Source organism: Staurois parvus, unplaced genomic scaffold (genome assembly GCF_062004578.1).
Source record: "Staurois parvus isolate SC_StPar_1 unplaced genomic scaffold, SC_StPar_1.0 ptg000058l, whole genome shotgun sequence".
In the NCBI taxonomy this organism is placed as follows: Eukaryota; Metazoa; Chordata; class Amphibia; order Anura; family Ranidae; genus Staurois; species Staurois parvus.
The window spans coordinates 7,287,522-7,306,036 of NW_028317854.1; the positions used below are offsets into that span (position 1 = coordinate 7,287,522).

The 18,515-nt window shown below is 39.0% G+C and overlaps 1 protein-coding gene across 2 annotated transcripts in view; it reads left to right on the forward strand.

Annotated features, from left to right (window-relative positions):
• The window catches only part of CALN1 (calneuron 1), a 449,404-nt gene that overhangs the window by 282,256 nt on the left and 148,633 nt on the right, over positions 1–18,515 (forward strand). For both annotated transcript variants that reach the window (XM_089668483.1, XM_089668482.1), the window contains exon 4: positions 6,776–6,888. In XM_089668483.1, the coding sequence (XP_089524609.1) occupies positions 6,776–6,888 (113 nt within the window). The remainder of the gene's footprint in view (positions 1–6,775; positions 6,889–18,515) is intronic.

The window sequence follows — 18,515 nt, forward strand, 5'->3', positions numbered from 1 at the left end:
GGCATACTCCAACTTGCCAGTTGTTAATTACATTACTGAATTATTATTAATTGTGGCTTTGACCTGGTGTGTAATTTTTCAGGAACACTTTGAAATAATTATTAAAAGTTGAAAATTAATATTACGTGTGATGCTTGAATAATTACAGTACGCATTAAAGTATGTGTTTGCCTGTTTAGGGTTGTTCAAGGTGCCCTAAATACTTGAAGCTCTATTTTACCCTGTCCAATCTGTTGTTAGCACTTTACAAAGTTGTTACTTCTAACATCAATATTGAAATTGTTAATGAGCATTTAAAAAGCATAAGAATGCTGCTGTATGTGTACACCCAGAAAGGTTTGTATTGTACATAATTGAAAAGTTAGGGAACAGGGAGGATGTATAAAACCCCCATGGCCAATAGCCTGTCCCGGGAGTAGTATATCTGCCAATGCCAGAACCCTGAATAGAAGGGGAGGTGCATCCAATACCTGTACACTCTAAAGAAAAACCCCACAAAAGGATATAGCACCTGAAAGGCTACTAAGCAGTTTATAACCGCTTCCCAATCGCCCTATAGCAGAAATACTGCTACAGGGCGGCATGGGTGCGCAAAATCACGTATATATACGTGACTTTGCATTTCCGGGTAGGGGGCACATGCGCACTCCTATCCGCACTGTCATTCGCGGTCGCGGCTGTCAATCACCGGGGCCCCAGCTGGTGATTACTTATTTGCATGATCGCGCAATTGTCAGTTAAAATAACGCAGAGCAGTAACGCAAAAAATGGTCTGGTCAGGAAGGGGGGTAAATCCTCAGGAGTGCAAGTGGTTAAGGACATAACAATTGGACAAAACATATCATATAGTCAAACAATGCACGTACCCCAATCCTATCCATATCCCTCCCCCCCTGACTCCCTACCACTCTTTAATCCCTGAAGTCTCCCTGTCCCATGCAGGTGGATATAATCCCCTGTGAGTCCCTGTGTAGTTGTGCTTGTGATGGTAAATATGTCAGGACATGGAATCCGGCGGACAGGAGAAGTTCCAATCTGTGTGCATAAATAATAAATTCACAAGGTGTAGTTCCACCATGAAAGAGGAGAGCAGCTAAAAGAGGCAACCTAAGTTCCTCCAATGAAGTATAACTCAGTACGTGTCTGTACTAGGTATGCCGCTATGCTCTATTTCCTCATAACATCACCAGAGCCTGTCCACTGGTCATCTGACGGGCATAATATAGGTCCGGCCTACTATGCAGGTAACTGGTTGACTCTGTATGCCTATGAACCATTGTGTAGAATCCTGCACTCATACAGTGATAGGTATTGTATGAAATGATCTCACCATGTGGAACCAGCAAAAGTCTGTGCATATACTCTCAGTAGCCGGATTATGCAGTGTCCTCACCGGGGGATCACACGTGGAAGGAGGAGAAGATCCCTTCCACCTACATGTTTTGCTACAGCCACTAACTGGGGTTCTTCAAGGTGTAACTAGCCTGGGGGGGGGATAGGAACGGGGTATGTGCATTGTTTGACTATATGATATGTTTTGTCTAATTGTTACATCCTCAATAAAAGTATACTGCTTATTAGCCTTTGAGACGCTATATCCTTTTGTGGGGTTTTTCTTTAGAGAGAACAGGGAGGAGGTAGTTAAAGTGGAACGTCACCCAAAAATGGAAGTTCTGTTTTACTGCCTCCTCTTCTCCCCCTTTACCACTTTTGGACATGTTTTCTGGGAGGGGGGGCAGGTAGTTGATTTTGAGAGGTACCAGTCCCCACTTCCTCTCAGATCGCCCAGGTGATCCAAGTGGAAGTTCATCTCCCCCTGTCTTTGCCCGCAACATTTTGGGACATGACACATGTCCCAGAAAGCTGCAGACCATTCACAATGCACATCACAGCTTGTGCATGTGCAGTGGGAAACCAGCTGTGAAGCCCCAAGGTGTTCTATATACTATAATACTATAGACATGAATGGTTGCCATTCAACCAGATATTTTTTGAACCCCTACATACATTTCAGATGCCTAAGGGTTGTTGGCCCATGCTTGCACTTCCACCACCCTCTACTATCAATGACAATTTTAACAAGAACATGAAGTAACAAGACTGAGCAAATATAAGAGGACAAGGGCAGAAATCCAGGACAGAAATGCAGGCATAAATATGTTTCTCAAAAACCACTTTCAGAGGATCTATTGCTGTGGTGAAGTATACAAAAATTTCCAAAAACTGTGTATTGCCAGCCAGCAAACCAGTAAACACACTTGAATCAATTTGCAATAAGTAACTGGGTTTTCATTTGCATACATTTGCAGATACAGTTGTGGCCAAAATTATTCAACCCCCACTGAAATTGAGTGTTTTGGCCAGTTTGACATTGCTTTTGATCATTCAGTCATCTTGCTTACATTTACATTAAAGAGGCACTTGTAGGTCAGACAAATATAACATAACAGTTATAATGAAATAACCACAAATGTCTTTTCTGTGCTCACAGCATTATCAGTTTTATTCAACCCCCAAGTGACATTCAATCTTAGTACTTAGTACAGCATCCTTTTACAGTTATAACAGCTTTTAAACGTGAAGCATAGCTTGACACAAGTGTCTTGCAGCGATCTACGGGTATCTTCGCCCATTCTTCATGGGCAAAGGCCTCCAGTTCAGTCACATTCTTAGGCTTGCGCACTGCAACTGCTTTCTTTAAGTCCCACCAGAGGTTCTCAATCGGATTTAAGTCTGGTGACTGCGATGGCCACTCCAAAATGTTCCAGCCTTTCCTCTGCAACCATGCTCTAGTGGACTTGGAGGTATGCTTGGGATCATTGTCCTGTTGAAAGGTCCAACGTCTCCCAAGCCTCAGGTGTGTGACGGACTGCATCACGTTTCCATCCAATATCTCCTGGTACTGAAGAGAATTCATGGTACCTTGCACACGCTGAAGCTTCCCTGTACCTGCAGAAGCAAAACAGCCCCAAAGCATGATTGACCCTCCACCATGCTTCACAGTAGGCAAGGTGTTCTTTTCATCATAGGCCTTGTTCTTCCTCCTCCAAACATAGCGTTGATCCATGGGCCCAAACAGTTCTAATTTTGTTTCATCAGTCCACAGAACACTATCCCACAACTTTTGTGGTTTGTCCACATGGCTTTTGGCATACTGCAGTCGACTCTTCTTATTCTTTGGAGACAGCAAGGGGGTACGCCTGGGAGTTCTGGCACGGAGGCCTTCATTACGCAGTGTGCGTCTTATTGTCTGGGCTGAAACTTCTGTACCCACATCTGACAAATCTTTTCTCAGTTCCTCAGCAGTCACACGGGGACTTCTCTCCACTCTACGCTTCAGGTAGCGCACAGCAGTCGAAGTCAGCATCTTCTTTCTGCCACGACCAGGTAGCGTTTCAACAGTGCCCTTTGCCTTGAATTTGCGAATGATGCTTCCTAAGGTGTCTCTTGGTATGTTTAACATCTTTGCAATCTTCTTATAGCCATTGCCCTTCCTGTGAAGAGAAATCACCTCTTCTCTTGTCTTCCTGGACCATTCTCTTGCCTTCACCATGTTTGTAACCACACCAGTAAATGTCTAGAAGGAGCTGAGTATCACAGTCATTTTAAAGCTGCCTAATTGGTGCTTATTATGCTTGATTGCTGCTCGGTGACATCCACAGGTGTTTTCAATACCTGATGGAAAGCACCTGTATGAACCTCTGTTCTTCAGAGTGGTAGTCTTTAAGGGGTTGAATAATTGTGGCAATGAAGAAACCACATAAGAACCATTTACTACTGTATTACATAAACAATTGATGTCATTTTAGTTGCATTTGGGTAGTTACAACGTCCTTGTAGGATTTGATTCTGAATACAATTCCAAATGTACACTATAGTCCCTAAACCCCTTTACAGCATTGGGGGTTGAATAATTTTGGCCACAACTGTACATGTAAAGACACACTATCTCCTTTTAATACCTCTCTAACATGTGAACCTATGCGAAATCATAGGAGCTACCAAATTCCATCAATTAATGACGAAAGTAAGATCGAGGTCTCTTTAAAGTGGCTCTATCTGCCTAAAAAATAAAGTAACAGTGCTCTCAGACTCATCGAAAGCAGCTTGAGGGATTTTTATATGTGTCTGAACTAAACACGGCAGAACCAGGAACTAGAAGCTATTCTATCAATGTGTAGCTGGCAAAAAAATGGAGCATGTGGATAGGGAAGTTGATGGCAAACAACAATACAACAATTTCTCAGATCTCAGTAGTGCTGGATAGCAAAGGGAAACTAACTATAATCTGTTTCTAACTGTTTCTGCAGCCAGCCTACAACAAAACCAAATTGACCCTGTCTTAACAGTAAAAAAAAGGGTTTAGTCATACACATTTTGCAAATATATGTGTAAGCTGCAGTGGCCAGGTCAAGGCACCCTAGTGTACTGCAGTCCTAACTCTATAATTTTGAGAGTCTCCCAACTTGGAGCACAAATAGCAGTAGATAAAGAGTGGGTGTGCCTGGAGGGAGCCCAACCCTTCTTAAAGGTACAGAGATGTACAGGACTCCCAGCAAAAGAGCAGTGGCAGCTGAAGGTATCCTATGCATTCCCGCACCAATTCACCAACTATACAAACAAATAGCAACTACTCCAACCTATAACTAGCCTATGCAGCAAGGAACACTTGGAAGGGCAATGCACATGAAAAACAAACACAAATTCCCAGCTAACTTACCAGCCAGCCTGCAACAAAACTGAAGTGACTCTCTCTAAGAGTTCATGTTAAAAACAAGGGGTTTAGTCGGACACATTTGCAAATATATGTGTAAGATGCAGTGGCTACACCAAGACACCCCAGTGTATTGCAGTCCTGACTCTATAGTTTTGAGAATCTCCCAAATTGGAACACATATAGCAGTGGATAGATTAAGGACAGGTGTACCTGGAGGTAGCCCAACCCTCCTTAAATGTAAAGGGACGTATGGGACACCCAGCAAGAGCACAGTGGCAGCTGAGGGTGTGTTCTCGCACCAATTCACCAAACATTCTCTGCTTACTTACCAGCTAGCCTGCAACAAAACCAAATTGACCATGTCTAACAGTTTAAGTTAAAAAATCAGCATGGCAGAAGATACTTTTTGGAGTTCACTTTTAAAACAAGAAACTACCACATAGTTATTTGCTGAATAGGCATCTTTATGGATGAATTTGGTCTTGGCTGATGTACAGCTTTATATACAGGTATAGTCTTGCTTAATTTCTCCTAGCTCATTGCAACATAAAATAAAAGATAGATGTGAAATACTGTAGAATAAACAAACCATTTTCTGCAATGTTCCTAATTTAGCCTGTTTACTTAAAGCTGACCTCCAGCCAGGAAGCAAACCGTATGATAGGTGAGCCACAGGCATATTTTTTTTTAAATGGCTCTAGTTTTAAAGTCTTGCTTTGGTAGCATTTTTTTCCTCCAAACATGTACCTCCTTTTGCCTGTGCAGGGCCACTTCCATGCAGCATGGCTGGATACCACTCACATCTCCCTATTTCATTTCTTCCTTCTTGAGATAGCTCATATTAGGAAATGGTGATGTGTTCACATCATGCTTCCTTCAGTGGGCTTGGTTTGCTCACATATACACCAACAGGATCATTATATTCCCAAGGATTCATGGGAATTGTACTGTTACAGTAATTTCCTCTGGTAAACGCCGCCGATGTGATGTGCAGGGCATCTGTTGATTCTTCTGCAGGCACCTCACCAGATTTCACTTTTCAACTGTGAGTAATGACATTACAAGGAATAAAAATGAACATTACTAGGAGAGTAAGAAACACATTTTAAAATGTTACAGCATTTATTAATGTGCATGTGAATAGGAAACTTTAAATAAAAAGCTGGCTGGGTTCTGGAGTACCGTTTTAACATAGGTCTCTTGAAACATTTGTGTCCTTATTTCATAATGATGCAATGGATCATATAATTTAAACTTTTTCAAGTAAAATGTTATGCTCGTTCCATTGAAAGATATTTTGCACATGGAAGGAGATATCTGAAAAGGTAAGTTACCCTATGGCCATGGTGTTCCAATCTCTTCAATACTTGTAGGATAGGTAAAGTCAAGTTGGATCAAGTGTTTTGACTTTAACTTCACTGACTTCATACTTTTTTTTCTAGGATAGTAACTTAGGAAGTTACTTTGCTCTTACCATTCAGGACAAAACAAGTTTACTTTAACCCTGCCCCCTCTATTATTATTTACCCATTTTTCCTTTGCTTCCATCCTTCTGTGCTCAGTACCAGGAGCTGAAGGAAATACAAGTGCTTATTGTGTATGGAATAGCATGTTACATCTTACATGCAACAGTACTAGGCCAATCAGAACAATCTCGCTGCATTCCATAGCCCTGTGTAGGCTGCAACTCAAGTGACGTATAGCTTATGTGGGGCTTTTCTTTCATTCTGAAAAAAGTTATTGAACAGAGCAACAGGGGAGTAAAATAACGATAGGTACTACATATGCATCTGTGGAGGTATGCATTACCTGTTGACTTGCCATAAGTTTGCATAGGTTCATAGGTGGCCAGGAAATGGCAGCGTACATGTTTCTCTCAGTATTGGCTTCCTTTAGAGTGGAAAATCTACTCAGTATTTGCCTTGTTACTACTTAAAGATCATTTCTTATGCAGTCATGACTTTCTGTGTTCCTCAGGGTGAAAAATATAAGTGTTAAGATTGTCTTTGGAATGTCAGTAAGTTCATATTACAATCTAGTATACATTATTTCTTTTAGGTGATGGCCAAGTGGATTTTGACGAATTCATGACAATTCTTGGTCCTAAACTTGTATCCACAGAAGGTCGGGATGGATTTCTTGGAAACACAATAGATAGCATATTTTGGCAGGTAAGTAATTTGATTTTATTAACAGGCAATGAATTATGTTTACTTTTTATTGGAGGCTAGTTTTATTCACTAATGCATTTCCAGATCTTTCATCAGTTTCCAACCTCTGTAGCATCTCAATCTTAAGTAGGAAACCAAAGATTCAATAGTTGGGTGTTTATAATGCAGCCTTGGATACATTAAAGCCCTTGCACATGGGCTGAAAATCGGCAGCTATTGGCCATTTCAACAGACACCTGTGTGGCCCATGTGTACACCAGCCTGTCCAGCTTCTGTTGAATGGGCATGCTGGAAAACCAACATCTGATCGGCATCCTATCAGTGTTGGCAGCCACTGGCTGCAAGCGCTGAAAAGTGCGTGTTATTGCGGGGGGGGGGGACAGTCCCCATGTCAGAACACTTTAGGTCGGCAGGGAGATCGCTGTACTAACATTGGATAGTTAATACAGCAAGTGCCTCCCGAGTCCTTTAGCTTTTGTTCATTCAGCCTACTGGGTTGAACAAAAAAAAAAAACTAATAGTGTGTACCCAGCATTACTGGTAAGGATAGCTCACCCCTCTCAAAAGATAAATAAATTAATTACCTGTAGAAATCCTAACATTTTCATTTGCATATACTCACACTCTGTACATGCCAGAATACTTTGTATTTGGTTATTGTGCCTAGATTCACCCTGGTTTTATAAAGGGGCTCCCATACATAGTAGCGGTCTGTATTATTTTTCAATTTTCAATTTACTTTAGCTGCTTTGCCATAGTTTGCAGATGTTCATATAATTTGTAAATGGTTAATACTAATAGCTGGTATTAGTCTATCATTTTGTGGTTTACTAGAGATTTTATGTGAACTCCTGATTGAAGACATTAGGCTTTATTCACAGAGCTTCATATGAGATATGAAAATTGCAAACACGTGGCTAAAATAAAATTGTTATCCAGGTGTTAAAGCTTTGTGAATTTAGCCTTTACCCTCATAAAGTAACATAGAAGGCTAAACAGATGCCCATCAGCTTCACTTCACGCTGCACTATGCACCATTTTGGAATCTAAAACAGTGTAAACAACATCTAATGGTGACAAATGCCGCCTGCATTATATAAATATGCAGTTTAAACAGAAAAATGAAGGATGGAACTCATATTTATTTAAAGTTAATATGTGTTTCTTCCAGCGTACGTGAGAAAGCTGGGAAATTCAATTGGAAATGACTTCACTGATATTGTTTTTCATGTGCCTTTGACTTGTGCGAGTCAGTCTTTATAATACTTTTCACTCTGTTCGACAGTACATCGTAAAGAGAAACTGTTTTCAGTTCACCTGTAGTAAACAGTACTTAATGAGTCTACTACTATTTATTTGATTTATATAGTTAGTATATTATCTTTTAACTGTGGATGTGCATGTAAGAGTTTACAGCTAGATTTTTGGATTTATAGAACAATTGATAGATCACATGTAGTATTCAACTGAAATTTGTTTGCTAGTAATTGACATCTTCAGCCATGTAAAAAAAAAGTTGCTGGGGATTCACTTCATCTATACCAGGCCTTTATCCTAAACAATCATCCAGCATAGATATTAATGGGACCCCCCCCCCTCACACACACACACACACACACAGTCATTGGGTTTTCCATTAATTCATACACGGCCCTTCAGGTCTTGTATGAATTTTAAGGGGGTTCTAAATGGTATGGGTTCTCCCCAAATTCTATACCAAACTCTATGGTTTAGGACAAGAGCTGGCCTGCTGGGTCTGGTGTTGTTTTTTGTTGGACCCCACACATTTTTTCTTAATTTTTGCATGGAGGCCCCCTTTAAAATACCTACAAGGTCCAAAGGGTCTGGTAGAGAATGTGGTAGAGAATGTGAATGGATTTGGCTGAGACCCTAAGCAATTTTCTTTGCATGAGCTTCCCTTATAATTCATAGCAAACTTAAAGGGCCTGATTGGGACCAGTGACGTTACTGCTTGCTAAGAACATGGAGGGTGGCGGCACGGTTGGATCATGGCTGCATAGCACAGTGCTCTTTGGTGTCTCTGGTTACCTTGTGGTGTGACAGTAGTTTTCTAACAGATAATTTCAGTGTTAATCAAGATTCAGTGCACAGACAAACATGTGGCTGGCAGTAGATATGTGAAAGTTTAAATCTCTCAATACAGTATGCTTTTGAGATAACTTAAAGTCTTTATTTTCAAATTTCAATAAATATTATTTCACATTTACTAGTCAAAGGTACCTATTTGGTAAAATTCACAAATAAATGAGGAATAAAGGAAACGGAGGTTGTTATATTAGATAATTGGTTTATATAAAGTATACAGATTTCATTTTAGGTTATTTTTAGCAGACACAGTGCTGCACGGTTAGGCTGCGATAACAGGCTTGTGGTGAAATAATCGTCAACCAGTTTCAATTTTTTGTGATATTATTGCAAGTATTTTATCACACAATATTTAGTTGTTGTTTGTAATTTATTGCATTGAGAAGTGATTTACCTATATTAGCTATATATGTACAGCGCTTAAAAGGGCCATAAATCATGCCAGTGAAAACAATATGAAAAGAATATATCACTTCATTCTGTCTAGAACTCAAAGTATTTGCAGATACAAACTTTGAAAGGTGAAATGAAGTTCAGATTTTCTGTATCCTGTGTATAGTTATAGCTCTAAAATAATGTCAGCTATATCTCGTACACATTGCTGAAATGTATAATTACAAAAGCGATCAGTGCAGTAGACCATTCTATAATTTAGGAAACTGATTGGAGATATGACTTGACTTTCTGCCCTTCAAATTTTTATAAGGTTGCAGGGTGACAGGTGTCTATATCCAGCATAAACTTGTTAAACTGACAATTAGCAATAAAATATGTTTACAACTGAATTATTTCTGTAAACCCATATTTTTTCTGGCTTGTCTGATTTTATCATATTTGGGTCGACATATAAACTTCTCTATTTGGCAGATAATTGAGTATCTATCTATCTATCTATCTATCTATCTATCTATCTATCAAATCTTTCTTTAAAAATATGAAATATATTATATATCAAAGTGAAGGTCTGAAATTAGAATAAATATAATACAAATTACAATTTGCTGATATCATTCTTCAAATGATTGTTTATAATTTCTCAGTATTGCTGGAGTAGTTCTTTTTTTTAATTTTTGTTATTTTTAGGGTTGAAAATGTATAAGCCAAACTTGTATCAGTCAGAAGCATTGCAAATGTTTTCAAAAACTCTTATTTTGCTCAGGTTGAATGGGTACTTGACATGCTTTAAAAATAGATGAATTTGGTTAAATAATAGCCTCACTGTGTGCCTGGAAAGCCGTCTGGTCCCAAGCCACATAGTGTAAATGCAGCCTTCACATTTCTAACTTCAGATATACACCTATTGCTTTCTAACAAAGGTATAGTCATTTGTGTGTAGTATGGTGGAAGGTGGGGCATAGCTCTTTAACCCCTTTAAGTCCGAGCACTTTCACCCCCTTCCTGTCCAGTCCAATTTTCAGCTTTCAGTGCTATCACACTTTGAATGACAATTGCGCAGTCATGCAACACTGTACTCATATTAATTTTTTTAGCATTTTTTGAGACATATAAAACTTTATTTTCGTGGTATTTATTCATTTTTATTTTTTGCTATATAAATGAAATTTGAAAAAAAAGTGTTTTTTCTTATTTTTGCAAATAAATAATATTTATTCATAAATCTTGGCCAAAATGTATTCACCTATCTTTTTAGTAAAAAAACAAAATAACCCAAATTAGTTTATAACCAAAAATTATAATTTTTTAAATTTTGTTTTACATTTTTATATTATTATTTATGTGTTTTCTTTTAACATACTGTCACATACTGTTTTTTTTTACATTGATTGATTTTACACCCATAAAGGCTGTAAAAGCAATCATTTCTCCTTCTCTCTGGCTGCATTCTTGCAGCCATTGAGAAATACTGTAAGAGCTGTGGTTGGTCACAGCTTGTCACATGGTACAAGGCTGTTGTGAATTCGCAGATTTCACTAGTAGTAAGCAATGATGTCAGAACTACTATTGGCCAATCAGTGATCACATGATCAGGACCTCACACAGAGGTCCCATACAGCGATCGGTGTTCCACTGTGTCCTCCAGATATAAGCTGCCACCCGCTTCTGCACTGCTCCTGTCTGGCCATTTATATACATGTGTGAGATGGGGAAACAGCTCTCATTGTTTGAACACTGTTTGTGTGCAGTAAATTATTGTGTGGAGTAAATTAAATGTTCTGGAGTGACATTCTGCGGTTTAGCCACAAGATGCCACTGTTTTCCTAACAGAGCCTCAGACTGCATAGATATTCATGAAGAGGTGGGGTTTTCACACAGAGTTTAGAGAACAGGAAGGAGAGAGATAGCAGCCATATTTTGGAGGATGGTGAATGCAGGAGCCATGTGAGCAGAGAATCTGATGGCATCCAGGTGTGAGAGCATCCCTCAGTAACCAGAGCTGCAGCTAAGTGAAGCTGATCATGTCCAAGACCCTGATCCTGTTCAGAGAAAGGAAGATTGCTGCCAGGAATGCTGATGAGAGCAGAGGAACAAAGCAACATACACTGCGATACCGCATGCTTGTTGGAGAGACATTTGTTCTGTTCAGAGTCACCAGCGAATGTAAAGTAGACCCGGGTCGGTAAGATCGTGCACGCACCTCATTTCAGTGTTGGTGCCTAGAGACTGAGTCCAGGCCTATAGTTAGTTAGTTAGGGTCTCTGTTTGTGTCAGGCCACAAGTGTTCTTATTGATCATTGGAAGGACTTTAGATGCAATCAGGGCACTATATGAGGCAATGGAAGAGAAGTCCCCTCCCAGTTCTGACGAAGTCTACGGTGATTGGCGGCCGAAATGCGTCAATGTGATGACATCATTACACTCGGCGTCTTCATAGGGTGCGGTGCCCACGAGGAGGGAAGAAGCAGTTTGCTTCAGCTCCATATTGGAAAGGCACGAGGCATTAAGACCACGATGAGGCTATCATCCTAAGCAGCCCGCACATGGCGACTTAGAGTCACAGCTCACTTCCACCGGTGGCAAGTTATTAGCTTGTTTGGCTTAGACAGCCTCAATCGCTATTTGTACATGGGGAGCATACTCCGTATATTGGGAACCATGTGCCCATAAGCCCCCCTTTGAGGGAATTTTTGAACTCCTATTGGAGGAATACGTTTATACTACGCTACATATGTGCTGTGATATGTGATATTAGTGTAATATATATCTAAAAGGAACCGCATCATTTCTCAGTAAGAGCAATTTTTGGAAACCCTGATTTGGGTACATACATTCAGGTATATACTGCCTGCTCTAATCAGCTTGGACTTTATATGTATAGACCACCTGGCTTTCCACCCCCATAGTCATCATTAGAAACACAAAGACCTGATCTCATTTCAAGTGAGGTGGAGTCTCCTTGATCCTGTATATGGTAATATATTTTTTACCCTTATATTTATTTTATTCAGGTATTTTGTTTGATACTCATGATTTATGTTTATACATTCTTAGAATCACTTGCTATTGTGGATTCATTTCCACCTGGGGTGGTCACCCAGGAAGGCCCTACATTCATTTTTTCATGATGGTCAAGCTCATGAGAAGGTAATGGAACTACTAGTTTACCACCAAGTTTGGTTATCTTGTTTTAATACATGATCAGTGCATATATTATTCTCTTTATGTTTCCACTACTATGATCCTACTTTGGTTTCCATTATATTATAAAATATTTTTGTAGCTATTATCTATGCAGTTACATTACTCCGCATGGGTTTTCAATTAACCACTTTTTGCGGGCAGTGTTGCACTTGTCATACTGCCATATCTTTACAAGGCCATATGTATGAGTATTTTTCAAAAATGGCTGGTGCAGCCAAAACATATCTTTTACTTCGAGATAGACTCCCTCTTAGATGTAGATCTTTTCTGACAACCGTTATGATACAATTGGCATACTATATTTTTCATGTTGCTGCAACCCTCTGTCTGTGAGCTGTCTGGGAAGGGAAGAGTGTGAGACAAAAATGAAGGAAGATTTGTCTCATCTAGGGAAGGTTAAGGAAGTTTTTTGTTTACCCTATGATGCTTATGCATGCTAGAGTAACTGGATTTGAAGCATGTTTAAATTGTCAATCAGGAACCCTAAGTTGTGCTTAACCACCTCCCGTCCGGCCGTTCTATATAAACGGCCAGACGGTGGCACTGCAGGGTCGGGTGGCCATTTATAAACGGCTTCCCCGTCCCCTGCTTGTGCACGCTCCCTGGGAGCGCGCAGCACCACCATCCGGTGTCCGCTGTGTCCTTCGGACACAGTGGAACACCAATCGTCAGACGGAACCTCTGTGCGAGGTCCCGATCATGTGATCACCGATTGGCCAATCCCTGATCCCATGCAGAGTAGTAAGCAAGATGTCACTTCTGACATCATTGCTTACTATGTGTAAAATATGTGAATGATCACAGAGGTCACATGGTACAAGGCTATTCACAACAGCCTTGTATCATGTGACAAGCTGTGACCAATCACAGCTCACACAGTAGTTCTCAATGGCTGCAAGAATGCAGCCAGAGAGAAGGAGAAATGATTGCTTTTACAGCATTTATGGGTGTAAAAGAAATCAGTGTAATAAAAAAAATCTTCATCACCCCCCCCAAAAAGTAGTACAGTGTCACCATGGTGACACTGTACTGCTAGGGTGACAGTATGTAAAAAATAAACATAATATAATAATATAAAAATGTAAATAAAAAGTGTTTCAAAATTATAATTTTTGGTTATAAACTAATTTGGGTTATTTTTTTTACTAAAATGATAACGGAATACATTTTGGCCAAGATGTATGATGAACTATTATTTATTTGCAAAATTTTATTAGAAAAACACTTTTTTCAAAATTTTTGAACTTTTTCATTTACATAGCAAAAAAAATAAAAATCCCAGTGGTGAATAAATACCACGAAATTAAAGTTTTATCTGTCTCAAAAAAATGATAAAAACTTCATATGAGTACAGTGTTGCATGACCGTGCAATTGTCATTCAAAGTGTGATAGTGTGATTGGCCAATCAGTGATCACATGATCTGGACCTCACACAGAGGTCCCAGAGGACACAGTGGGCACCGGATCACACTCCCAGGGAGTGCGCACAAGCAGGGAGCGGGGAGGCCATTTATAAAGAGCCACCCGCACTGCTCCCATCCGGCCATTTATATACATGGGCCAAAAGGGAAGTGGTTAAATGGTTCTTGTGATCACCTCCTCCAAAAACACCACTATGGCAAAGAATATGTGGATCTCCTCACCTCTGGAATAACCTCTAGGTTATAAGGAAACTGCATAAGCATTCACATGTAATTAAGCTAGGGTACTCCTCCACCCTTAATGGATAATTTTTCTTCTACTCCACCAAATCAGCTCTCATCACAACTTAGTAAGGAATGTGGCAATGCCTCTCAAAGCAATAAATCACAATTGAATGCTCTCTATTTGAACACTATTTAAAATAGAAAGCACTCCAATGTACTCACATTAATACAATAAAAACCAGCACATAATATCATCCATTCATCCCTCCCTCAAATACCAAGATTACTGCTGTCCGCATTCAGTAAACCCTGAGGATGATAACATGATGACATCACTAGGCCCTGTCATTTGTATGAAAACATGTAGCCACAACACCTTGATCCAAATACCATGGAAAGGCAATTTGTATATTGTCTAAGGACAGGACAGGAGTATAAGTAGTTTCACAATTAATATAATAGCGGTGTCCCTGCAGAGAGCTTAGCTACTGTGTATTTGACATTTAAAAGAAGAAGAAATAGAATATTAATAACAAGAAAAAAAGTTGCAACATTGTATCTATTTGTATCCATTTCGGATACAGATGTTTTCTATTCGGATACAAATAGATACAATGTTGCAACCCTTATACTTTTAAATGTCAAATATCATAGCGGAGCTCTCTGCAGGGACACCGCTAATAGATTTGACATTTCTAAGTATTGCGGTTGCAAACATTGTATCTATTTGTATGGATACAAATAGATACAGATGTTCTTCTTTTTCTTTGGTCACGGCTCATGCACATTTTTTTAATCGGGAAAAAGATTGTCCGATTTGCCCATCATTGCCGTGAAAATCGGCTGATGGGCAAAATCGGCCATTTTTTCCCCCAACATGAACGATTAAAAAAATGTGTCAAAATCAAGAAAACCGGCCGACCAATTCAGCCACTAACGATCCGAAAATCGGCCAATTATTTTTATGGACGAATTTTCAGCCGGTTTTCTCCCTGTCTATGGCCTGCATTACCCTCTTTTTTTTCTAGATGTAAATAATGCCCCCTTGTGTTCACTATGTGGGCATCTTATATATGTTGTATTTCTACAATACTGAGTTGCATATTCCAGGTGAGGTGTTACTTTGTACAAGGGTACAATAATCTCTCTCTCTCTTTCTCTCTCTCTCTCTCTCTCTCTCTCTCTCTCTCTCTCTCTCTCTCATACATCTTTTAATAAAATAAACCATTTGCTTGCTTTGGACAGTGCAGTTTGGCACTGCATGCTTTTAATAAGTCTATGATCCACTAGAACACCCCACATCCTCGACCCTTGACTCCCCCAGTTGTACTCCTCCTAGAGTGTATGATGCATGTACTGTATGCTTTAGTCACCAAGTGCATAATTTACACTTATCAACACTAAACTTCATTTGCCACATTGTTGTCCATTTAAACAGTGCATTAGGTTCTGCTTGTAAGTGCACTAAGCTTTTCTGTAAGGATGTTATTCCAGTACAGAACTTTATATTATCTGCAACACAAAAATGGTACTTTAAGGTTGGCCATACACTATACAATTTTCTTACAATTTTCTGTCCAATTTCTGCCCAATTTCCTATAGATTTACCTTTAGCTATGTAGTGCAAGGGCCTGCGTAATTGGATACAATTGAAAGTGTTGTTTAGGTTTGACCTCCTATTATATGGTTTTTGGTAAATCTAAACCAAAAATCTCAAGAAAATTGTATAATGCATGGCCAGCCTTAGTCCCAAACTCTACATTGTGTATAAATATATTAAAAAGTGAGTCTCCCAACACTGTGCCTTGTGGTACACCACTAATAACCATTCAGGGTATGCATCATTGATCACTACTCTGAATGCAGTCTTTTAGGTAATTTTCTATCCATTTACAAACTGAAGTCCAAATATGCTATATCCACAGCCACTCTTCTGTCTACATTTTTGCTTCCCTCATAAAAAGAAATCACATTATTTTGACAACTATGGTCTTTCATGAACTCATGCTGTCTATTGCCGTCTATAGGTTAAACAAATTGGACTAGTCTATAGTCACTAGGTAAAGACTTTGATCCCTTATTAAATATAGGAACCACTTTGGCCTTGTTCAAATCTTGTGGCATCAAGGCAGTCATTAAAAAAACTTTCTATATTAGTTACAATAGCTTTCGAATACCATAGTAAGGGACACAAGGGTACAAATTTCATGTTGTGTAAATGTTTATGGACCATATCAATTTTAAGCCATTGGAGTTCCTTTGGGACCGTATTAATATTATCTCCATTATGGATTTGAGCTCTCCTATTTTCCTTTGTAAATACATAGATGAAGAAGGTATTTAATAATTTTTTTTTTGTTCCCAGTGACTAAATCTAAATTATTTTCCCACATTTTCAGACCTGACATTTTTATCAATAATATATTTGAATAATTTTTTGAGGTTTCTTCTACCCTGTTTTGCGATCTGTCATTTGTTTCACATTTTTGTAGCCTTGATTTTCTTTATGCATATTTTGTCGAATGTTGATAATGTTTCTCCATTTTTATATTTCTAAATGTCCTTTATTATCTTTTATACCTTTTTCACATTTAGAAAAGAGCCACACACTTTTTTCATTTTTAGCTTTTTAGCCCTTTCGCTGCTAGAGCAGTTTTTGCGTTTTTTGAACACATGTATAAAAAATAATTTCAGGCCTAAAGATTACACAACCCCCCCAAACATTATGTAATTTCTAAAAGCAGACACCCTAGAGTATAAAATAGTTGTAGTTCCAATTTTTTATGTCACATGATATTACTGCAAAGGTCTAGGAATCGCAAAATTTCTGTAAAAAACACTAAAGTGAATTATATAGCAAACAAATGCAATAAATTACCCAAATTGTTGGTAAAATATAAAAGATTAGGTTGAGCCAAGTAAACAGATACCCACCATGCCAAACCTTAAATTTGTGTGCACCTATGAAGTGGCAACAAACTTTAATACCCTATATTTTCTATAGGTGACGCTTCAAAAGCCCTTATAGGTCATCATTGAAATGTTGGGGGGAGATGTTATGTGCTTGAGTGTAACTTTATTTCTTTTTTTGCAATTAAAAAAAAAATCTTTTTTACTTAACTTTTTTTTTATCACATAGGGGGACACAAAGTCCCCCTATGTGATGATTTTTAGGTGACAGGTTCTCTTTATTGAGACATATAGGGGTTTATTTACTAAAGCTGGAGAGTCCAAAATCAGACTCCCTTCTGCATAGAAACCAATCAGCTTCTAACCTCAGCTTGTTCAATGAAGCTTTGGCAATGAAACCTGGAAGCTGATTGGTTTCTATGCAGAAGGGAGTCTGATTTTGGACTCTCCAGCTTTAGTAAATAAACCCCATAGGGTCTAAAAAACCTTGCATTTATCCTCTGTTCTCCACTAGAAATATTGCAATGCAGATCGCATTTCAATACATGTATCCCTGGCTATTGTAGCCAGGGAAAGTGACAGCAGTGACTCAGAAGTGATGTCATACACGTCGCCTTCCATGGGCAAGTGGGGCTTGAATACATGGCGGGAGACCAGTATTGGGGGCTGTGGAAGAGATCAGGCGGCAGCGCAGCCACCCGACTGCTTCCACCTGGCAGGCAGGAATCTGCCTGTCAGTATTATACACAATCCTGGTGGCTGCAGCCACCGGACTGCGTATAACACCCCTTGCTGTCAGGTCCATATGACATATGTACCTGGCGGCAAAATAATTAAACTTATTGCCCATGGGAATATATTTTGCAACTTGTTTCCAAACACTTGATTTCAAGCATTTTCATTTCTGTTCTGTGTTCTTCGATGACAATAATCCCTCCCAGTCTAAGTATTGGAAACCATCCCTGAGCCTTGGAAAATTTGCTGTCCTAAAATTATTTGTTTTTCTTTTAATCATTTTATCAGTATGTGCTTGTTGTTTACAGCTTACATTAAATGAAATCATGCTATGGCTACTGCTATCCAGATTGTCTTTTATATGAATATTAGTAATAGATGATTTGAGATTACCAGGCCCAGCAGTGTATCATTTCTAGTTGGGGCTTCTAAAAAATGTACCATAATTCTATGATATGTGCTGTATTCTCTCTAGTTTTAGGTTAATGTTATTTAAGTGAATGACTTCATATACTGATGATCGTTGTATATTTTTCTAAACTGTAATAAAAAGAATTGAAAATAAAAACTGTACATACTTAGTATTGTTATGTATTAGGTTTATACATTTCCGCTCCTTTACTGCGCCA